At 47.1% G+C, this 24,627-nt stretch overlaps 1 protein-coding gene across 6 annotated transcripts in view; it reads right to left on the reverse strand.

Moving 5' to 3' along the window:
- DPF3 (double PHD fingers 3) overlaps positions 1-24,627 on the reverse strand; it is a 773,243-nt gene that overhangs the window by 216,876 nt on the left and 531,740 nt on the right. For all 6 annotated transcript variants that reach the window (XR_011283929.1, XR_011283928.1, XM_069638613.1 and 3 more), the window contains exon 4: positions 8,415-8,539. Coding sequence is in view for 4 of the 6 variants with exons in the window: in XM_069638613.1 (XP_069494714.1) it covers positions 8,415-8,539 (125 nt within the window). In the remaining 2 variants the exon portion in view is untranslated. The remainder of the gene's footprint in view (positions 1-8,414; positions 8,540-24,627) is intronic.

Genomic DNA, 24,627 nt, shown 5'->3' on the forward strand with positions numbered 1-24,627 from the left:
AGAAGGGTGAAGTTGGGATGGTTTAGTTGAAGGGTGGCAATAGAGTCGCAGAGGTTATTTACGAATTGTCTATCGTAGCCAGGAGGCCTGTAGATTATTAGGAAGCTGTGTGAGAGCAACGGGGAGAGGGATAGTTTAACGAGGAGTGAGTCGCAGGAAGGAATGGAAGTTTGGTTGTCGATGATTGAGGCGTGGAAGAGAGACTTGGTTAGCTTGAGACCAACAGCTAGCAGGAGCGACCTTCCACTCAGGGCCAGCTAGCACCGTTCAAACATACCTATGAGACATTAATTCTATTTTGAAATGTATACCGCAGAGCACTGGAACATATGTAGAAGACATTTAAAAGCATAATGTAACATATATAACAGACATAAGGATATAGTACGCAACTCAAGCAGTAGTATATTTGTGGCTCGCAATGTGCTAGACCCTTGATCTCGAGTTAGCCCCAAATTGCTGTATTATGCCTGATCCCAAGAAGCTGTGTTTAGCTCATCTCCTATTTCGAGCCTGATGCTCTTGGACTTCATGCTTATGTAAACTCCACCTGCATGTGGATCAATGAGTCAGGCGTCTTTTCCCCAAGGCAGCACATGCCTCCCTTCCTAAAGGCCACTCTGCAATCCATGATAATCCTGGAGAGATTTGCAGCTCACCTTCAGGTGAGGTTATGCATGGTGTGCCTATAAAGACAGTTTTCATTCTATTGCAACGGAAATTGTACCTTTCAGTAAACACAAGACAATGTCTAACATTGCTCTGAAACACTGCCCTGTATGTAATACCTAAACAGCTTCCACAACTTGGATTTTTTGTGTGTCAAGAACGGCCGAGAATTCATTAAAAGTTTTTGCAACACTTTTGTTTGTCAGATGCCACATGTATAACTATTGCCCAAAATGTCAATAAACGATTTTATACAGTTTAACACTAGTCAATAACAAAAGGGAAGATCAAAAATAAAAAGGTTTTAGAGACTATCAAAGCACGCACTGCTTTATCCCGGATTTAAATCTGATCAGATTCCCGATTGATGACACTGCAGCCGCAGTGCATTCCATCAGCGGAGTCCATACGGAGAGAATTCCCAGGCACAGAGTTGGCTTTTTTTTAAATATGAGTTGTCATTGATCATATCCCATTCAGGTCTCACTGCTCTTAGAGAACCCTACTCTTTGGGTCAAAGCAGCGATGTAGCAAGGACTGGCGCAAAAGAGACTTCCATAGCAAGTATTGAGATGTAAACTCTACACACAGTGCAACATCGGAGTAGATTCCCCGACAGCATGCCGATCGCTTTCTGGCAATCCCTGAGGGAACCAGAGTGCTCCTTTACCAAGTCTTCATTTTTCAGGATTTCAATGGGAAGGACTAAATATATCACATTACAAGAAATGAGCTGAGATGATCCACCACCTACACTGCTTTGGATATGTGTAAGGAGCTGGGACTATCCACCACCTACACTGCTTTGGATATATGTAAGGAGCTGGGACTATCCACAACCTACACTGCTTTGGATATATGTAAGGAGCTGGGACTATCTACCACCTACACTGCTTTGGATATATGTAAGGAGCTGGGACTATCCACCACCTACACTGTTTTGGATATATGTAAGGAGCTGGGACTATCCACCACCTACACTGCTTTGGATATGTGTAAGGAGCTGGGACTATCCACCACCTACACTGCTTTGGATATATGTAAGGAGCTGGGACTATCCACCACCTACACTGTTTTGGATATATGTAAGGAGCTGGGACTATCCACCACCTACACTGATTTGGATATATGTAAGGAGCTGGGACTATCCACCACCTACACCGTTTTGGATATATGTAAGGAGCTGGGACTATCCACCACCTACACCGCTTTGGATATATGTAAGGAGCTGGGACTATCCACCACCTACACCGCTTTGGATATATGTAAGGAGCTGGGACTATCCACCACCTACACTGTTTTGGATATATGTAAGGAGCTGGGACTATCCACCACCTACACTGATTTGGATATATGTAAGGAGCTGGGACTATCCACCACCTACACCGTTTTCGATATATGTAAGGAGCTGGGACTATCCACCACCTACACTGCTTTGGATATATGTAAGGAGCTGGGACTATCCACCACCTACACCGTTTTGGATATATGTAAGCAGCTGGGACTGTCCACCACCTACACTGCTTTGGATATATGTAAGGAGCTGGGACTGTCCACCACCTACACTGCTTTGGATATATGTAAGGAGCTGGGACTGTCCACCACCTACACTGCTTTGGATATATGTCTTCATTGCAGCAAAGATGTCCTTACCGACTCGGTCGCTGAAAGATTGTCAAAAAGCAAACAGTTTGCACACCTTTGACACCAGAGCAAAAGGCGGGCCAAAAGCCAAAAGCAAGCTAAACGGCACCGACTCTTCAGAGGTTTTATTCAAATCAAGAACTCCCAGTCCGCTAACATTCCAACAGGTTGTACGTGTTTTTAACAAGGTCGCTTTCCTCGTGCATTTTGCCCCTCGCAGTTATTTTCGGCTATTTTTTTAACAACATTTTTAAATTGGTGGGTCCTCCAAACCTCTAGCTAAACCGTCCCCCACACCACCCCCTAATCTCCTACCCCCAAACACAACATATATATTTCTAAACAATTGACGAAAACGACAGCAGAAAAAAGCACAAATACTGTGTAGCCCATGGCCCCAGGCTAGTTGGGCTGTATGCTGGCCCTCTGGGGGAACGCACAAAAGAAAGACACAGGGGTAATAAAGGTGTGTGTGTGTGTGTGCGTGTAGGTGTGTGCGTGTAGGTGTGTGCGTGTAGGTGTGCGTGTGTGTGTGTTGGAAAAAACCATCCAGCCCACCATGGGGACTTAATCTGTTGGAAAGCGCTGGGAGGAGCAACGGGGAGCTTGTGCAGCGGGGCCAAGCTACTATGCCAGGAGCAGCTCGGCCACCCATGGGCTGTGGCACCTGTCAGCCCGCCAGGGGACAGACCAGACGGCCCCAGATACATTTATGGCCTGCGCAGCGTGGCGGTGGCTGCCCAGGCCGATCAAGAACAGAGCGACCGCCCAGGACAAGGTAAAGGGTGCAGTGGCCCCACGTGGTGAACAGGGCCACCCTGGAAGAAAAGGAGGCGGCCAGGCCTCACCTGTCATCTGTGGGGCAAGGCCCAGTTCATCAGAAAGTGTCATCAGGCTCAGCCCTGCACATTGAACAGACCTAAAGGTACTGTGAAGGGGTGGCTGTCTGCAGCAGTCACCCTATTGTGACATGGGGTTTTGTGTTTGTGTAGTATGTCTATATGTATGTATGTTACGTGTATAATTCTGCATTGTTAAGTAGGGTAAATGTTAAGTAGGGAAGGTTAGGGAGTTGGGGAATGTTAAGTAAGGTAATTGTTAAGTAGGAATAGATCAGATGGCCATTAGTTTAAATATGGGGTAGAGGGGAGGCACCCTTGTGTGAGGTGGTGGCATAGGTTTGTGGCCTGTCCAAGGATGCCCTGCAAGAAGGGACCACCTACAGAGGCCATCCTCTGGTCTCACTCTCCAAGCGGGTGGTACCTAAGTTTAGGAAGGGGGATTGGTTGTGACAAGCTCATCCTTAGGGTCCCTGGGTCCCCTCCAAGGAAGGGTGAGCTGATGTAGCTGGTCCCTGCTTAGATGGAGCTCCCGCCAGGGGAATCCTAGGGTCTAATATGGATATGTTTAATAAAGAGGGACCCTGTTGGGGGTGGGTCTCTATAAAAACTACAACTGTGCAAACGAAGGAACTGACCTCCTTAGAAACACAACGCATGTTCCAACACATTCACAGTCCACTTTGCTATGTCCAACTTTAAGCTCTAGTTAACAGCGCATTATTTCTATTACATCGGTTTTTGCAGACCCAGCACACTCCAGTTATCAGTGGCAGACGTTTGGGTACGTTTGTGGTTAAGTATTAACAATCGGGAAGGAATGAATCCTTTGAAACCACAGGACGACACCACCCTCTCATTTGAACAATTTCTCATTTTAATACTTTTGAGTCCGGCTCCCTAAGCACACTTAGGGCCTCATTACACGCTGTGCGGTAATGGAATACCGTTACCGGTAATGATTTACCGGTACCGTTAATTCCCTAAGCAAATCACGACCCGGACCCACCGCTATCTGCGCACCCGTTAATTACGGTGCCACTAATAGCGGCAAGGCCGCGGGCGCGCGACCCACATGCCGGAATTAGCGCCATGGCGCTAATACCAGGCCATCACAAGCCATGCGGACATGGTATTAGCGGCATGTAAAACACCCAAAAACCCCTTACCGGCATGGCGCTAATAACGGCATCCAAAAGCACCTGTTAAGAGACCTGAGCAGTGTACCCATCAACTACAGGTGGACACAATCAGCACAGGCGCATGCAATGGAGACAGGCAGCACAAAAGAGCACACCACACCCCTAGCCACACCCCTTCCCACACCAAGATGGTCCCAATAGCAGCCGCATGACATGACAGCCTTGACTACATGATAGCAGTGCAGCACCTACAACAACAGCCAGCACCAGAGGTGAGCCGTAACAGGCACCCATTCCTCACACCATACAGGCGAAGACAGCCATCCACTGAGGAGGTGGCTCCTAACCCCTGTACGGAACCCACAGAACCATCAGGAAGAGGACAACAATATAGTACATCCTTCCAATGACAGTGCTCCGCTGCCTAAGTGGCCTGGGTGTGGCACTCCTGTACGGCCGTGTGAAAGTGGCAAAGACAACCATGGCATGTGTAGAGCATCACAAAATGTGCATATGATGGAATGTGCCTATGCCACTTGAAATTGACATGCAACCACCAGAAGAGTATGATGTGGCTGGGGATGAGTGCGGGTGGAATGCCCCAGCAGGACATGAAACAGGCAGTGCCAAGGAGGCACACGATGTGCATCAGCATCTGATTCTGGAATCTCATCAGGCACCAAGGTGAAATAGCATGGATGTAGATGGGAATTGTTGCCCTGGTGCATGTTTCGAGGCCCACAAAGGACCCTGTCCACAATGAATGACACATACACAATAATGGACTCCACGCTTGGGTTTCAAACTCTGAACAGTGTATATTGAACATATTGTGGTACTAAAGTGCATAACCCAAACTCCCAAAATACACCCTTACCCCCCTCCCCTCTCAACACACCCAAATACACCCTTACCCCCTCTCCCCTCAACACACCCAAATACACCCTTACCCCCCTCAACACTCCCATGTGAGTCTCATGACGTGAATGTGTCCATTGTCACATGTGGCACACAAATCCTGGTGGCCCTATTTGCCAGTGCCTGCATCGTCATCTGGTGGTTGTGAAGCCGTGCGCCGCAGGTTCCGCATAGACCGGCGCAGGGGACTAGTCTGGCGTGAACTCCCAGACGAGGAGGGGCCTGGTTCTTCCTGGGCCGTGAGTGGGCACCGACGCTCAATAGCGTCTGCTATGCGGTTCATGGCCTGCCGCAGTTGGGCCATTTCACTGCAGATTCGGCTGGTGCATTCCTCCATGCCCTCCCTTGTCTGCTGTGCAAGTGTAGCAATATCCTCCCTGAGGCGGGCTGTCTCTGCCACATGTTGACCTACTAGGCCACTCATCTCGGTCTGCCTCTGGTAGATGGTCGAGAGGTCATGTCGCATGGTGGGTGCTGGTAGGATGGCTGATGCACCTGGTCCCATTGCACTTGCATCAGGAGAGGATATCTGGGGGCTCCATATCCCTTCAGGGGTGGGTGAATCTCCATGACTACCCGGACCTGAGGAGTACCTCGGGCTTGCCAGTAAGGGGCTTGTTGGTCTGGGGCTCTGGCTATCAGCATCAATGGCAGGTGTGTCCTCCTCATCTGAAGGTGGGGCCGTGGCAGCTGCTTCACCCGTTGAGCTGGTGGCAGCAGAGTGCATTCCCTCGATGCTGCCCTCACCTGCTGGGAGACACACTTCCGTGGGTGCCACGACGGGAGCAGCCATGGCCTGTGGATGCGTGCAACTGGTGTTCCGGCTGCTTTTGTCCCTGTGGTCATGGACACTCGTCCTGGCTGCCCTTGTGGATGTGGCGGTGTCCCCTGTGGCATCCCTCCTTGCTTTTTTGCTGGATGTGGGAGCAGGTGTGGAAGTGCGTGCCTCCTCAGTGTCAGTGTGTGATCCTGCAAGGGTGAGAAATGTTGACAACCATCAGTGATGGGTCGACCTGCCTTGAGCAAAATGAATATGTCATGCCGTTCTATGCATTCCGGGCTCTTTAGTGTGGATGCAGGTAATGGGGATGTTGGGTGGGTCATGCATGAATGGGTCTGTGTTGTACGGGCATGTGGTGATGCATGCATGTCTGTTTGTGGCTGGAGCCACGGCATTCATATGGACACATGATTGGGGGGAACATCACACTTCACTGTGCATTGTTTGATGCATACACTCGCCTCCATCGGACAAAACGGCCACGCCATGCTCCATTTGTCCAACTCCCTCAATGCATTCCACCCCGATGGTTGATGCACATGTCTCCTCCCGCTCAGTGAGCTTGATTGGCGATTCACTGCCTCCTCCTGTGCCCGGAGCCAGGTTGCGGTTCACGGATAGAATATTCCGCACACGGAGCCGGAGGTCATCCCACCTCTTTCGGCAGTCTTTGACTGTGCGGGTTGTGGTGCCTACCGCGCTGACCTTGTGGGCTACCTCTTCCCAGATGGCCTTCTTCACAATGGTCTCCCGACGCATGTCGTTGTTGAAAACGACATGAGCATTGTCTGCTAGTGTCTGCGTTAGCATAAGGAGCTCCTCCTTGCAAAATTTCTCCTTGCGTTGCCGCTCAGATGATTTTTTAACGGCCTTGGGCATCTTCACGGTGTCCTTGGTGTATTTCCCAACGTGGTTCCTGGTAAGGTGTCCTGGATAAGGAGGATGGCAATGGATTGTGTTTTTAAAGATGGCCGCCGTGCTCTTTCCCGTTCCGGTGCAATGACGCTATTTCCGGTTCCGCAATATTACGGTAACCGCTATTAGCGGTGACCGCTAATGGCGGTCACCGCTATTTGCATGTGGCGGCAGGCCGGAAGTGCTAACAGCGCTTTCGAGGATGCCGTTAAGGGACTTTTTGGGGACTTTTGCGGCATGGCGGTTGGGTCATTACCGGCATGGCGGTAGGCTCGTGCCCGCGATCTCGTAATGGCATGCAATTTGCGGCCTCTTGCGAGGGCGGCCACGCTAATTACGCCATGCCGGTAATTAGCGATTTTTCCCGCCTACCGTGTAATGAGGCCCTTAGTCCCAACACATTTCAGGCATATCAAAGAGAATATTATGGTGCCAAAGACCACGATCAGTACACAATTAGCAACACTGCCACCTGCCTGGTCTGTCCCTTGTCATAGGAAGGTGCTGCATGATGACCAAGACAGTGATTTCAGTACTCCAAGCCTATACAACTACTTACATATTTTCAGTCAACGTTTGCCAGAAAATGGAAAGTTCAAAAGAGTCTAGTAATGGGAAGGGTTACTCGTGGCCTGGTCAGCTGTTTGGTAATTACATCTTTGAAAATAACCGGCAAAGCTCCAGACCCCAACAAGGTCAATCAACATAAGTGGTGAGCTCCAAAGCCCATCAAGGTATTCCTTAAACAGGCCAGCTGAGGACGCCACATGACGCCTGACGTGAATTCATTATACGCACCAAACGCTTCTTAATGACTGCTGTGAGATAGAACCCAACCTTCCGCGATAGCACGTTCACAAATCAAGGGACTGGCATATGGACCTTATATTCAGCGAGATATGTTGGAAAAGTCTGAGGAGTGCATTTCAAATCTCAAGACCAATAATTCACCTTCAGCCCTCAGTGGAAGGAGGCAATCGCTACATACGACAGTGCGATGCGCCAGATAGCAGCAACATGAGCTTTCAATAGGCACATCACCATAAACCTGCCCCACAAACATGGACCCTTTGCTAGGAAACAACTGAAGGCGGTGGTGGCACCAGCAGCACAGAGGTCTTTCATTTACCTAAATAAAGCACTTTAATTAAGTCACCGAAATAACAAATAAATAGTTCACAGGAAAGGCAGGACTTAAAATTAAATAAATTACTGTGGCGATTCACAACAAGCAGGTGTAGGGAAGGGTTCAACTTTCTGTTTGAAGGACATTTTCAAATAAGTGTTTAGATGAGGAAATCAAATTGGTTGAATAAGATCACTTAATTGGAGGTGGAAAATGTACATGAATGTGTGATCTTGAGAGACAATTATTTCTAAAATATCCCCAGAGTCATTGTCCAATAATTGTGGGTTGACTATTCTTCAATGGGAGGAGCTGGTTAGAAAGTAAATGACCATTGCACTAGTTGCCCTTAGACAGGCATTGTTTTGTTGTGTGGTTACCTGAATTTCCAGTAAGCTTTCCTCGTCTCTAGAGTCTTTCTTCTCCAGGCCTTCGCCGCGCAGCAACGCCTCCAGCGTGGTTCCCTCTGACAACACACCATCCTTCTTTAGAGCAAGATCTGCTTCTGCAAACAACATAAATAATAAGACTAAATACCAACAACACTGAATTAGCATGAATAATGAATAATGAGCTCCAGTACCCTAAACCCACGACAGTGGTGACTGGCACAATACGAAAGCTTATTCACAAAGCGAATGACAAAGTCTTTTACAAATGCCTGCTAGTAGTAGTTTGGCAGACATTACTTATTCAGTAATTACATTCTCTGTGGCTTGTATCTGGTTCGACTTGTATGATTTGCATGAGCACCAATGTTTTGCTTGATCAGAAGAGTTCTTTACTTTCAAAGTGTGTCAATAGGGTTGTTCTTATCTCACTATCCAAATCCATCATGCAAAGGTACTATGAAGATCCTCCAGTCGGTGTCACTTCTCCCCAGGCGAGAACCCCTCTACATGAGGCTAGGGAGGTGAAGTGGCTAACCAATAGTCCCCTTACGGGTGGTAACATGCGGGAGGATCTCACGAAGAGAGACTGCTTTCCTTGGAATAAGGACGCGATTGTTAGGCACAGCCCCTTTAAACCCCAACCTGGTAGGCTGACGAATAGTACCTGAACCTCATGGGTCTAAACTCATGTCCAAAATGATGTGTTGTTGTGAACCATCAAACCATCCTGATATTTTAGGTACTAAGATGAAGAAGCATTTGAGAATGATACAAGCGACCAGGAAAAATACTTTACAGCTGTAGTCAATGGATTGGATGTTACATCAAGGTGGACTGTACTATATCAGAGCGTCAGACGTTTGTCATTAGTCACAAATGCCTGTACCTGACTGCCCCACGCTACCTCTCAGCCAAATTTACGAGACAGAACTCCATCAGACCAACCAGATGACCTTACCTTCACCAACTCAATATACCAAAGTTTAACCTGAAAACAGCTGGGGAGTTAGCTTCTCTGTACAGGCAGCCAAACAGTGGAATGCACTTCCTATGACAATAAGAGCTGACACCTCATTCTGGTCATTTAGAGCCAAAGTCAAGGAACTGCTTAGCACCCAACAATAATCAGGCCAAGGCACTTAGCTATACCCAACGGGTCCATTACTTTACTTATGTATTTGTAACCTAATCCATTATCTGCTTCCTCAGTCAAATGTATGTTATGTTTGCAGCGAACCAAACTGTAACTGGACTGCCATAATCTACTATGCTCCCCCCTGGACCACTCTGTAACCAGGTCACTCGAACCATACTGTAATGTATCATACTCACATGCTCGTATGTGCAACAATCTGTAATCACTGTTGTACCTAAAGAATTAGCGCCCAGTTACCCGAGGGTTCGATAGCGCTTTACAAATAAACAAACTAAACTAAACTAAACTAAACTAAATGACATACAACCACGTATTGAAGGGGTTCCCTTCTCAAGTACAATTCGAAGAAACCCAAACCCGTCATTGGTCCTTCTAGAGCGTTATTGACGAGAACAGAGTTCTCAGAAGGGGTAAACGTTGATAGAGAAGTAAAGGTACTCCTGGCCACACCCCAGAATCATCTAGGGCTGGCCCCTCGAGCCAAACCCCAATCATCCTCTCTCATCAGACTGTTATTCATCACTGATTGGTCAACACCAGATCCTGCCAAGAGTCATCTTTTTAGTTTATGACCTTAACTTTGCCTTCCGCAAGAGAGGAAGGAAGAAACATTGTTGTCATTTTCTTTTCACTTGGCAAAAAAACATGATTATCGAGGATCCTTTGAGACTGTAAACCATAAAGAAATGGAGAGAAACGTAAATCATGTTGTGATACAGTTCACAGGCCAAATCCAAAAAAAGGGTGATACTGGAAAGTCAAGAGGGACTCAGGAACGGCTTCATCGTCCCAGTGGGGGCGGACCAAGATTTGTGAAAAACACAGATTGTGAAAACTGCCATAAGGGAACGACAAACCTTATTAAGAACTGTCAAAGACATTCAGGAACCAGCTAGGAGAAAGTTGTCAATCTCCTAGCCACACAAGAATTTGATTTTTCTGTTGGTTTGCGGAGAACCCAAACTTTTATGGAACTTTAGCTTTAAACAAATCGACAGGCGTTTTGACGCTTTGCATCCAGGAAAATAATCCTTTTTCCTAGATTAAAAACACTAGCTGGACTTCATGGTGTTTTGTTGTAGTGATAGGGATAGAGTAGGGGCATTTTGTGACTAGGATGGTGCATTTTTGTTTTAACTCACACACACTTCCTGACGAGCACGCAAGTGTCTTTAGTTTAGGTGGGGAAATACCCTTAGAGTTAGGGATATGCAGTTTTGTGTTTCATTTAATAAATGTCTATAACCACCACTACAGCACCACTTGGTCAGTCTCTTTATTCCTTGTTGCCACAGTACCCAGAAGCCCTTAGGCATCCATGTCCCTGGATTGTTTTTTCTGCCATCAGTTGGTTGAATATAAATTAGCAGAGAACAACTTTCTCTACTTCACACATACTTCGGGCAGCCGATCAGTTGTCCAGTCAGCTGGCCAGCCTCGAGTAGATGAACAAACTTGTGTGTACTAATCATCGACTCAACGTTCAAACATTCAACCGCCATTTAGCAAGTCTTTGAGCCAACCGATGGAATTTCAGGCCACGGGGGCGATACCAAGCTCCAGGCGTAATGGGTTTATTTCTCCGAGATGTTGCTAATGCATTGTGATACATACATCACACTTACTGTCTGCCTTTATTCTGGTTTACAAATTCTACTACAAGTGCAAACCAAGATTCTATGAAAGGACACACAGATTGTTAGCCAACGACAAATGCCCACTGTGCTGCCAATTTAAACCAAAGACATTCAAAGTGCACTGGGGCTTCCGTAATAAAGGCAGAGTTGGAGCAGGGTATGGCCTCCACCTCCAAAGAGAATCTAAAGGTCGTGGAAAGGGTCCGAGACCGCCCCCGATCAGCCATCGAAATAAGGTTCTAGGGAGAAACCCTTGCAGTCGGTCCCAGTTCCAAGGAGTCCACTTTCAGCTGGCCTAGGGAGATTTCTGTCGACTCTTCGACTGCGAAGCATGCCAAGGCTAAGTCTCAATGTGGGGAAAAATGGATTGCGCCTTCTCTGTTAAATCCAGCTAGAATTAGGTCCATAAATGTAGAAAGAAGGAAAAGCACAAACGTTCTCCCTCAAATCCTGAATACATCCAGGGATACTACACCAGATTCTCTGGGTGTGACCATCAGAAATCAGTGAGCAGCACCGCTCTCCATTTCAGAGCACCATCCCGGAAAGGGAGAGCAAAAACACATGCTTTTGCTCGGAAATAAGCAACTTCAGCTAAATAAAAGCATGCAAACTGCTAACACCACTGCCTTAAAGAGCAGAGTGGAGTGATCTCAATGCCTTTCTTAAAGATTTACCAAAGCCTTGAAAGTACGGGTAGAAAAGATAGTGCAGGAGAGGCCAGAATCTGCAAACACCACCCCATAAAGAATGTGTTGAAGAATGTGTTGAAGAATGTGTTGATGAGGCGGAGACTGCTGGAGAGACCACACTCTGCAAACACCACCCCATAAGGAATGTGTTGAAGAATGTGTTGATGCGGCGGAGACTGCTGGAGAGACCACACTCTGCAAACACCACCCCATAAGGAATGTGTTGATGCAGTGGATACTGCTTGAGAGACCACACTCTGCAAACGCCACCCCATAAAGAATGTGTTGATGCGGCGGAGACTGCTGGAGAGACCACACTCTGCAAATACCACCCCATAAAGAATGTGTTGATGCAGTGGATACTGCATGAGAGACCACACTCTGCAAACACCACCCCATAAAGAATGTGTTGATGCGGCGGATACTGCTTGAGAGACCACACTTTGCAAACACCACCCCATAAAGAATGTGTGGAAGAATGTGTTGAAGAATGTGTTGATGCGGCGGAGACTGCTGAGAGACCACACTCTGCAAACACCACCCCATAAAGAATGTGTTGATGCAGCGGAGACTGCTGTAGAGACCACAGTCTACAAATACCACCCCATAAAGAATGTGTTGATGCAGTGGATACTGCTTGAGAGACCACACCCTGCAAACACCACCCCATAAAGAATGTGTTGAAGAATGTGTTGATGCGGCGGAGACTGCTGGAGAGACCACACTCTGCAAACACCACCCCATAAAGAATGTGTTGATGCGGCGGAGACTGCTGTAGAGACCACAGTCTGCAAATACCACCCCATAAAGAATGTGTTGATGCAGTGGATACTGCTTGAGAGACCACACCCTGCAAACACCACCCCATAAAGAATGTGTTGAAGAATGTGTTGATGCGGCGGAGACTGCTGGAGAGACCACACTCTGCAAACACCACCCCATAAAGAATGTGATGATGCAGTGGATACTGCTTGAGAGACCACACTCTGCAAACGCCACCCCATAAAGAATGCGTTGATGCGGCGGATACTGCTTGAGAGACCACACCCTGCAAACACCACCCCATAAAGAATGTGTTGAAGAATGTGTTGATGCGGCGGAGACTGCTGGAGAGACCACACTCTGCAAACACCACCCCATAAAGAATGTGTTGATGCAGCTGAGACTGCTGTAGAGACCACAGTCTGCAAATACCACCCCATAAAGAATGTGTTGATGCAGTGGATACTGCTTGAGAGACCACACCCTGCAAACACCACCCCATAAAGAATGTGTTGAAGAATGTTTTGATGCGGCGGAGACTGCTGGAGAGATCACACTCTGCAAACACCACCCCATAAAGAATGTGTTGATGCGGCGGAGACTGCTGTAGAGACCACAGTCTGCAAATACCACCCCATAAAGAATGTGTTGATGCAGTGGATACTGCTTGAGAGACCACACCCTGCAAACACCACCCCATAAAGAATGTGTTGAAGAATGTGTTGATGCGGCGAAGACTGCTGGAGAGACCACACTCTGCAAACACCACCCCATAAAGAATGTGTTGATGCGGCGGAGACTGCTGTAGAGACCACAGTCTGCAAATACCACCCCATAAAGAATGTGTTGATGCAGTGGATACTGCTTGAGAGACCACACCCTGCAAACACCACCCCATAAAGAATGTGTTGAAGAATGTGTTGATGCGGCGGAGACTGCTGGAGAGATCACACTCTGCAAACACCACCCCATAAAGAATGTGTTGATGCGGCGGAGACTGCTGTAGAGACCACAGTCTGCAAATACCACCCCATAAAGAATGTGTTGATGCAGTGGATACTGCTTGAGAGACCACACTCTGCAAACACCACCCCATAAAGCATGTGTTGAAGAATGTGTTGATGCAGCAGAGACTGCTGGAGAGACCACACTCTGCAAACACCAGCCCGTAAAGAATGTGTTGATGCAGCAGAGACTGCTGGCTGGCCTTGATGTATTCCAACCAGAGGCATCAGCAGCCATAGAGCATCTGATCTGGTGAGCCCACAAGAGCAAAGCAATGTTATCCCAAGTGGTTTTCTTCTTCAGACAGCAAAGGCTTTGTCATCCGGCACTTTGATCAGTTTACTGGGCCTTGTAATTGAAGCCTCCTGGTGGGGAATTTGCAAGGTATCAGATGCTACTGTCCTGGATAAAGCATTCTAGATGGTAATGGGTAGGTTAACAGAGGACATGGCTTTGTTATCTAGAATTTGTCTCTCCTAGCTTCCACTTTACCACGGAGAATTCACCACTTAAGGCTGCACTTGAATAACTGTTATATTTTGTTATCACAATTCCCACAATTTATAACAAAGTGTTGCTGTGTTGGACAGGGAAAACGAGTTTATAGCTCATAGCTAATTATCTACAAATGAAGAGTTCACAGAAATGTCTTGAATGCCTTCAAGTGAAATAAATACAACAATAATTGACTATATGTTGCTGTAATCACAGAAGGTGGGTAAGAGGTACCAGCCAATCAGAAGGCCAGGAACGTGGGCTGTATCTGGCAGTATAAGACCTTGTTTCATGCTCGTCTCCTGTGCCTCCATTCTTCCATTCTTTAATTCAGCCTGCTCCAACCCCAAATTCACCTCTTTGCACCCCTTAATTCCCGACACCCTTCGGCCCCCACATCCCAAACATGGACCCCTCACTTGCTGCCTCTCCTCCTGCCGCATTCCTTGGTGCCCCGACTGTCCGCCTCCAGCCCATGAAAAGGCAGAAAGGGCCAACTCTGATATTTCTCGCCTTAATCTTGGTGTGCAGTTGGTTTTTGAGCTGTCTGCTGTACACGTGCTACCAAATTTCAGTCTGAAATCAAAAACAATATGCATTTCTTTTCTTTTTTTTTTTAAATGTAATTTAGTTTATTACAAACTTTTTATTATAGTTCATCACAGTCAAATTTATCTTTCAAATTTACAAATGAGTTACCAGTTATTCCTAGGACTATTAGCGGTCCTTTTCTTGTGTGTCCGTATTTCATGAATTAATAAGGACTATATCTAAATTAAATCAATAACAGCACATACCTGCATTTGATTATGACCCAGTAAGATCATCTAGCAACAATCCATCATGTCCAAAGTATTGAGTGCAAATTTCCCTAAAAGGTGGCTTCTTTCTTTTGTCAGTGACTGGCATTCAGTTATCAAATGTCTTATGGTTTCCTCTGCATTATTACAGAACAGACACTGATGGTCTACGAGTTGACCCATTTTTCTCAAGAACAGCATTTTTTTTAGTCGAGTAGAGATTCAATCTTAAATGCAAGAATTGGTCTCTATGATGCCGACTGGGGAATCTCTCCAGATATTCCATAGTGGATTTCATTGCTCTGGATTCACCCACTAGATCTAATGATCATTTGTAATTCATTATTTTATTGTGGGTCTCTATCCAGTCCCTGGTAATTAGTTGGTTTACCTGCACATGGATTGTCTCTTAAAGTTTCAATGGATATGTCCAAGTGTTTCAGTTCTTCTAAACACTTTGTGTAACAAATATTTATCAGACCTTGATATTTCCCTGAGGGATGGATCAGTAGTATATGGTACTTTTTTTATGACTCCATTCGTACTTTTCGCAGGAGGGACAATGTCTTCCATTACACTATAGATTGGAGAGATTGTAACCCCAACTCATAGAGAATTGCTGCACTGGGCACACAGGTTGGCAGTCGTAACACCTTCTTACAAAATTGTCCTTCAAGAACATTCCATATGGTCCAGTGTAGATTTAGCCCTGATTCACTACCAAAGGTTTTCGATGATGTAACCTTCTGAATAGGATTACTGGCTTCATGGTTAATTTCCCGTACTTTGCCTGGAGTATTTTTCCTTGCAACGCTAAAGTTTTCATCTTAACTTTCAGCTGTTGAATCCAGGCCATTCTCTAATCCATCTGATAAAGATGACTCCCAAGTATCGGATGGATTCTATAGTTCCAACTCGCTTTTTTTTTCTGGAGCCCAGCGATACATTAGTCTCCCATCCCCCTGCCCCCCTGGTTTGCATAGAATGCCATGATTTTTGATTTTTTGCATTTATGACAAGGTTATTTTTATTTAGATACGCCTGTAGATGATTTATTTGATTGATGTTGAAGGCCAATTTGATTCATATCTATTAGCACCAAGTCATAAGCGTAGATGATCCAAGATATCATGTGACCATTTCCTCTTGGCGGAAAAATACACGCGTTGGGAGGTCAGCTAAGTATAGCTTACAAATTTCAGAGGCTAGAAGGCAACCCGGTTTCACTCCTTTTTCTGCTCTTATATTTTCTGTCAGTTCGTCCTCTGCATTCAATCGTATTGTTATTGTTGCATCCGTATGTAAGGCAACGATGGCTTGCAGAAGATCTTCGGAGCATTTCCATGACCTACGTTTCTTCCACATTTTCCATCAATTTACACTGTCAAATGCTTGACAAAGATCTATGAAAGAGAGATATAAGGCATTTGCTCTGAATGGTTCAAGCTTCAGCACATTTAGCTAAATCTCTTGCACTAGCCTTAAAAGAACTAGGCTTCGACCAAAAAATAACCTCACCCACACACAACAAAGGCCGTATCCTGGACTGGATAGCTGACCACAACTGTCACGTCGACATTAGCTCCATCACCCCGACTCCTTGGTCAGATCACCACCTCATTCACTTCTTTATTCCCGCTGTATCTAACACAAACAAACCTAACCCCATCCCCCCAGCACTGGCAAGATGTGTAAAAAATCTCACTAAAGATAAAATTACACCCCACCTTCACATCCTCTCCACAGACCTCAAGTCATCTGACCCGTCAGAATTAGCAGATATCTACAAGAGCACCATAAGCACCGCCATTGACGCCATTGCCCCCTTGCAGACCAAAAAAGCCAAAACTATCAAACACTCAAATACCTGGTTCTCCACTGAACTCAAAGAACTCCGCTCACAGAAAAGAAAAGCTCTAAACTCCTGGCAGAAATCGCCTTCCCCAGCCACCCTATCCTCCTACAAAAAAATCACTGCCCAATACAAAAAAGCCATAATCACAGCTAAATCAGTCTCTTATAATGATAGAATTGCTAATGCAAGCTCCGAATCCAAAGAACTCTTCGCCATTTTCAACGAACTCACCACACCGGCCACCAAATCACAAGACATTGTTAAAGACCAAATCTGGTGCAACTCCATACAATCTGCCTTGTTAAATAAAATTGAACTCCTACAAACAAAAATTAAGGAGCACCACAAAAACCTATCACTGCACCTCAAATCTCCCACCACCACGAGCCACATGCCCACCCCTAGTTCGGGAACCACATCCACCAAAGCCCCCACTACCCCGTTCAAATTCAGGGAAGTCACAGAACACGAAGTTATTGAGATAATGAACAAGATCAAACCATCCAATTGTAAAGGAGACCCCTGCCCCGCCAGCCTGATCAAAGACTGCACTGAAACACTCGCCCCTTTCCTTAAATCATTCATTAATGCCTCTTTCAAAACCAACACTGTCCCTGACAGTCTAAAAGAAGCCTGGGTGCGCCCGCTTCTAAAAAAAACCACCCTCGACCCTGAAGTAGCTACCAACTACAGGCCCATCACCACTGTGCCTTTCCTGCTCAAGATACTGGATAAAATGGCCTACACACAAATCCAGGATTATCTCGAAACCAACCATATCCTAGGAAAAAGACAGTCAGGCTTCCGACCAGGTCACGGAACTGAGTCAGCCCTACTTGATCTGAAAATACAGCTTGCTGACACTATGGATAAAGGCAAACCGGCACTCCTTCTCCTACTGGATCTATCTGCCGCCTTTGACCTTGTCAACCACGATATCCTAGGCATGCACCTAAAAAATGAAGCACACTTCTCCCCGGAAGCCATTGCATGGGTGGCCTCATTCCTAAATGGCAGACTCATGAAAGTCTTCTCAGACACTGCCTCGGCAACCCCTACCACCATCCACTGCGGCGTCCCACAAGGCTCCTGCACCGCCCCCACTCTCTACAATATATTCACCCTTCCTCTCTTCAATGACCTCGACTGTCGTAACATAGCGTATACCAACTACGCAGACGATACGCAGGTACTACTCCCTCTAACTGGGACCTACGAAGAAGATGCGACAGCATTAACCAAAATCTACACAGCCATCCAAACCTGGATGGCGGCCAACGGCCTCTGCCTAAACGGGGACAAAACCGAAATCCTCATAGTAGGGACCAATGAAATTCTCAACAAACTCCCCCCCCAATACAAATCCTTCAACATCGACAACTCCACCATCTCAGTCTCCAAGACTGTTAAAACCTTAGGCGTTCACCTAGATGCCTCACTATCTATGTCTCGCCAGGTCAACGCCATAGCCTCTTCCTCGGCACTTACCACCAAGATGATAAATGCTGTCAAGCCTTTTCTCTCCGCCAAAAATTGCCTGTCCATCGCCAGAGCCACTATAGGTACAAAACTAGACTACTGTAATGCCCTGTTCCTAGGCACCTCCGCCCACAACCTAAAAAAACTCCAAATCACGCAAAACAATGCGCTCCGGGCAGCACTGTCCATTCCAAAAAGAGAACACATCTCGCAAGCAAGGAAAGATGCCCACTGGCTACCCGTGAAGGAACGCATACTTTTCAAAGCCATGACCATCACACATAGATGCCTATCCCTGGATGCCCCACCCTATCTCGCAGAAAGAATCACACCGAAAGCCTCCATCAGACCCACCAGAGCTCACCGCACCAACATGATTGATGTCCCCACGTTTCAAAGATCCAGGGCGGGAGGAACCAGCTTCCAACACCTCGCACCTAAAAACTGGAACTCCTTACCTACCTCACTAAGGAACGAAAAATCATACCATACCTTCCGTAAAAACCTCAAAACCCTCCTATTCCGCTAAAGTCTTCCACATGCACTCTCATGCTTGCATTGTAACCACAGCATAGCATAACCTCTAAGCTCAATGTTTATTACCAATGTGAAATGTACTCGGTAACTCGGTTTACATCTGTAAACACATTCCTATGCTTGTGTTCATGACTAAGTCTGCTGTAACAGCGCCACGATGCCCCAGGGCAGTTCTGTGCGCTTTATAAATGCAAATAAATAAATAAATAGGAGGAAAAGATTTAGTTAAGTGCCTATTTCTTTGGTTAATCCGGTTTGTTTTACATCGATAATACTTGCATCTTCCGCCCATTTCAGTAGATATTTTTGCAGGAATGAAGCGAACAACTTTCCGATCAAATCGAGCAGCGCGATCGAGTGATAGTTACTCCGTTTGACATCTTCTTTCTCAAGATTATAGTTTGGGTATTCAAAAGAAAACTTGGGGCAATTGTTCCCCTAGAGATGTGCTTTCTCTGTTGTGAAACATTACACAAGCAAACCTTAAATTGCACTCTGCAAAAAATGTGGAAATGGTTGAGAGGATCATTATTCATCTGGCATTTTATATATCGCCTGTTTTCAATTTGTTAAACACGGTACGTTCATGGGTTGAAATACCACATAAAACTCAGAGGTACGGAGGGTAGCGACAGCCTTTAACGGGGGAACTGGTGCCATTACCACCCGTTCCAGCCCGTGGAACGGGTGCTTATGGCTGTTATGGCTATTAGCACTCCGGGTTGTCAATCCAGTAATCCGGTGTGCTGACAGGAAAGCCTTTTGTATGAATGAGGAGTACACAAAATACGTATACAAGATGGCCGCCACAGGGCTGGTGGACAGGGCTCCAAGCCGAGTCCCTCTTCCATTTCCATGACAACCCTCAGGAAGACGGAGCGGCAGCATTGGGACGCTGCCACTGAAGGCAATAGGTAAGGAGGGACCGAACCCAAAGGGGAATGGAGGGTGGGGGGAAGATTGTAGGGCAGGGGAAGCAGCCGTCAGGTTGTAAGGAAGGTGGGCTTGCATCGTGGGATTCAGCCCGCGATCCAAGCAACCTGATTGGCTGCCCCCACCCTGGGTACTAATGATTAATATGTCCCATTTTAAAATGGACAGTCCTGTCCCCCCCTTCTGTCCCCTTATTCACTACCCACTCAGCATGTATAAAGAAAGTAAAACTGTGTAGAAGAACTGATTTGGATTTCCTAGGGCATGGGAAGATTCACCGCTTTGTACGGCACAGACCTTTTGTACGGCACAGACCTTTACGGCAGATCAGCGAGGTCCTTCTCTAAGTAGCCACATGCTTAATTAATCATCCTGCAACCATATTCTAGTTTACTGTAAAATAGCTGCGCCATCCTAGAAGACTTAGTATGTTATGCCTACAAGAAGCACATCTTAAACCCTGGTAATTTAAGCCTTTTATTTGGCCTGTTAACTCACTTTTCTATAACTCTGCCTTTTGTATCTGTTATAATCAGACATTAGACTTTGATAAATAGGAACCGAGGGACAGTGAGACTGTGGGTATTTGGCTTTGTGACCGCGCATGGCCATGCTACTCCCTATGGCCATTCTCACCCACTATGTGTCCCTCCACAAAAAGTAACACCCTCTTGGATCTTTTTGAACTAGCGCTATCGCTAAGTAACATCAAACTATGTGCCATTTTAGTGCTGCCGGTGTTTCCACTAAGCAGTATTCTGAAGGTTTATGGCTCAATTGCAGTTGTAAATCAGCTCCTGCTATATTAAACATGTCTTCACCAAGCGTGCCTTTAAGCACTTAATTTTTTAAGGAATATTAGCGTTCTCACATCTGTTCCTTGCGCTGAATTCATTTTAAAAACAATATCATTGGCAAAGCCAACCGTTTTTGCGCTTTAACAAGCATTTGGCAACCACTGCCATCACATGCTCGTTCAGACAGTCACCAATTGCCAATGTAGCAAGGTTATGGCCAAGTAGCACCATTATGACAGTACCTGGGTAAATGCCTATCCCATGCCTGCAGTAAAGCCAGAAAAGTTGGCTTACCCCAATGCCTTTCATCTTATGATATGATATGATATGGCATTTGTAGCGCGCCTATACACAAGTGTTTCAAGGCGCGGCGGGGCAAGGTGGGGGAAACAAAGGGAGACAGACAATGATCCTACTAGGCCAGGTGTCATTCAGATCGTGCAAGTGCAAGGGTAGAGGGGAAAGGGAGAAGTGCAAGGGGGAAAGGGAGAGGGCAAAGTGCATTACAGGGTCAATAGCATACAGGAAATAACAAGGGCCAACTAGTGGCAGTGCGAGTAAGTGCAGATAAGTGCTGGGAAGGGGTGGCTGTGGGATACAGACACAGTCCCGTAGTGCAGGGGGTGCCAGGGAGGCAGTGCAGTGGAGAGTAGCTGGGCCAAGGACCAAGAACGGCGAGTGGCCCAGTTGCAGATTCAGTGCAGTTTCAGTAACTTTAGCAGGGGAGAGGGGGAGAGAAAGCGGAGGCGAAGAGGAAGGTTTTGAGGTGCTTCCGGAACCGGAGATGGTTCTCCTCAAGTTTCAGGAAGGCAGGAAGGCTGTTCCAGAGGGAGGCCCCTGCAGCGGAGAGAGATCTGCCACCATCTCGTTGTTTGGAGAAGCGGCTGACCCTGAGGGAGTTGGAGATGGATGAGCGAAGAGAAGGATGATATTTAGGAAGAGAGAGTTGAAGGTATTTTGGCCCAAGGCCCCAGAAGGCCTTGTGGACAATGCAGAGGGTATTGAACCTTATCCTCGCAGTCACTGGGAGCCAGTGTAGTGATTTCAGTCCTGGAGAGATACTGTCCCTGGGCTTGAGGCCAAGGACAAGTCTCGGAGTCCTGGTCTGGATGTGTTGCAAAGGGCGGAGAGTAGAGGCAGGCAGATTTAGATGGAGGCTGTTACAGTAGTCCAGCTTCGAGAGAACCAGGGCTCTAGAGACAGTGAGCTTCTGGGGGAAGGAGAGGAAAGGAAGGATACCTCTGAGGAGGTGTAGCTGGTACTGTGACTTCTTAGAGAAGTCAGATATGTGAGGAGAGAAGGAGAGTGTGAAGTCGAAGATGACCAAGGTTTTTTGCCTTGCAGGTAGGAGCAGGAAGAGGGCCAAGAGAGGCCGGCCAGAGAGCTGCAGGGAAGGAGGGAGTGGGTGTGCCGATGAGTAGAATCTCAGTTTTACTGGCATTAAGGCAGAGGGCATTGGCGGCACACCAGTCCTGGATAGCAGAAAGACAGTCAGAGATGAGGGAAGGAGAAGAGGAGGCTGAGGGTAGCCTGAAAATGAGCTGGGTATCATCTGCATAGCACTGAAAGTAGGGGCAGAGAGCAGCGATGCGGTGGGCGAGAAGTGCCAGATACTGGTTGAAGAGCCGGGGGGAGAGGTTAGAACCCTGGGGGACACCACAGGTAGAGAAAAAGATGTCAGAAAGGAAAGACCCCAGTTGGACCTGGGAGGGTCGATTGGAGAGGAAAGAGGTCAGCCACGCCAGAGCCTGACCAGTGATACCCAGGTTATCACGGAGACGGTTGAGCAGGATGGTATGGTTGACAGTATCAAAGGCAGAAGAGAGATCAAGCAAAATGAGAACACAAGGAATGTTAGAAATCAAGGTTTGAGAGCAGGTCCTCACGGATGTTCAGGAGAGCAGTTTCCGTGCTTCTGGCAGCTCTGAAGCCAGACTGATGGTCATGAAGACTGCCAACAGATTCAGCATGGAGATTAAGCTGGGAGATGGCCAGTTTCTCCAGGAGCTTGCCCAGCAGGAAGGGAGTGATAGAGATTGGGCGGTAGTAAGCTGGGCAGGAGGGGTCGGAAGAGGGTTTCTTAAGAAGGGGGTGCACAAGGGAGTGCTTGGGAGGGGATGGGAAGAATCCAGAGGCGAAAGAGTGATTGCAGAAGTCAGCAAGGGCAGGGGCCAAGAGGTCGATGTGGTCCTTGATAGTTTTGGAGGAGCAGGGGTGGACCTGTTTTGACGAGACTTTCATATATCGGACTTGTCTCGAAACCTTGTCAGCAGAAAAAAAGGGGAAAGGCAGAGAAGGAGGGAGGAGGGGTGGCTGCAGAAGGGCCAGAGGGAGAGCAGGGAATATAGGGGGGGAGGTGATAGGAGGAGAGTGTGGACAGGATGTCCTGAGTTTTTTAAATGAAGTGAGAGGCCAGTGCTGTGCAGAGGGCCTGGGAGGGGACAGGAGAGGTAGAGACTACAGCTGGGTTGCCCAGCTCCTTGCAGATTTTAAAGAGTTCGGCCGAATTGTTAGATGCCGCAGAGATGCAGGCTTGGATGAGGGCTTTCTTCTTGGAGAGAACGGAGAGCCGTAGTGGTTTTGGAGCAGGCGGCAGGCCAGTTTGTCAGAGGATGAACATGAGACACACCATTTCCTCTCTGCCACCCTGCACTTGCGTTCAATTATGGAATTGTTTTATATAATTTTCAAACATGGGGCAGCCAGCAAAATATTACTTTGTTAGGCATAACAAGGAAGAGACGTGCTGAGAACAAACTCGGTTCGTACATTTAAAAACAAAAGGTAACCTCTCATTGAATTGTAGGGTCCCAAAAGGTGACCTGCTATTACAGTGTCATTTTTACAGTTGGGCTGTTTTTCCCCCCTTTTACTCTTAAAACATAATGTTCCCTCTCTTAATGCATCTAAATATTCCACACTCTTCTTCAGGAATATTAAGCCCCTAAAAAACCAGTGCTTTAAGTGGGGTAAGAAATTGAGGGGGGCCCTCATTTGGGGTGTGGCTCATCTGATGGGCGTGGCCTAAAACTTGAAGGCGTGGCCTAAAGAAGAGCATGTAAAAAGAACAGGGGTGGTCTTGTCTACATAACTAAGCGCATACTGCAACACTGCTGGTACAACCAAAACGTCTGTTCCTGGGCAAATCATTTAATTGCACCGTTGAGGGTGAGGCTTTTTAAAAAGAGAGAAAGTTGACTGCTTTTAATATAAAATACCAGCAGTTCTTGCATTCGGGGAGGGGGGCCTAACCAACAACTTTTTTCTCAGGGGGCTCGAGATAAAAAAAATTGTATACCACTGCCATTGCCCAATGCGGCCAGGGCATGGTTGCAGAGCCCAGCGTCTGAACATGGGTGTGCTGCCGACAGGGTAAGGTAACAGGTGGAAGATGTTGGCTACGAAAGAGCACTACTGGGGGCTCTCATATCCCCCCACCCCAACAAGCAAACAGGAAAGTTTACAAACGGTTCTGTTTTGAAATGCACTTGGATGTCCTCTGGAGTGAAGGGTGCGATGCCTGCTCGCAGGTGGCGCTGTGTAAGAAATAAGAGACAGTTATGACTGTGTGAGGAAGGGTGGGTGGGAGCAGGGCAGAGGCGGTGTGTGTGTGTGTTTGGGTTCCACTGATATGCCAAAGTTGTTAAACAGCTCTGTTCTGTTTATGCAAATGCTATAACAGCCCCTAAAATAACCAACCTTCCTTCCTTCCTTCCTTCCTTCCTTCCTTCCTTCCTTCCTTCCTTCCTTCCTTCCTTCCTTCCTTCCTTCCTTCCTTCCTTCCTTCCTTCCTTCCTTCCTTCCTTCCTTCCTTCCTTCCTTCCTTCCTTCCTTCCTTCCTTCCTTCCTTCCTTCCTTCCTTCCTTCCTTCCTTCCTTCCTTCCTTCCTTCCTTCCTTCCTTCCTTCCTTCCTTCCTTCCTTCCTTCCTTCCTTCCTTCCTTCCTTCCTTCCTTCCTTCCTTCCTTCCTTCCTTCCCACTCACTCACTTGAGTGAACTCCTCTGCCCCCGCAGACGGCCTCCGGCCTCCCCGCATTCCCTCGCCTGTACTTAT

This window comes from Ambystoma mexicanum, chromosome 14, assembly GCF_040938575.1.
Source record: "Ambystoma mexicanum isolate Mex_15411 chromosome 14, UKY_AmexF1_1, whole genome shotgun sequence".
Lineage (NCBI taxonomy): Eukaryota > Metazoa > Chordata > Amphibia > Caudata > Ambystomatidae > Ambystoma > Ambystoma mexicanum.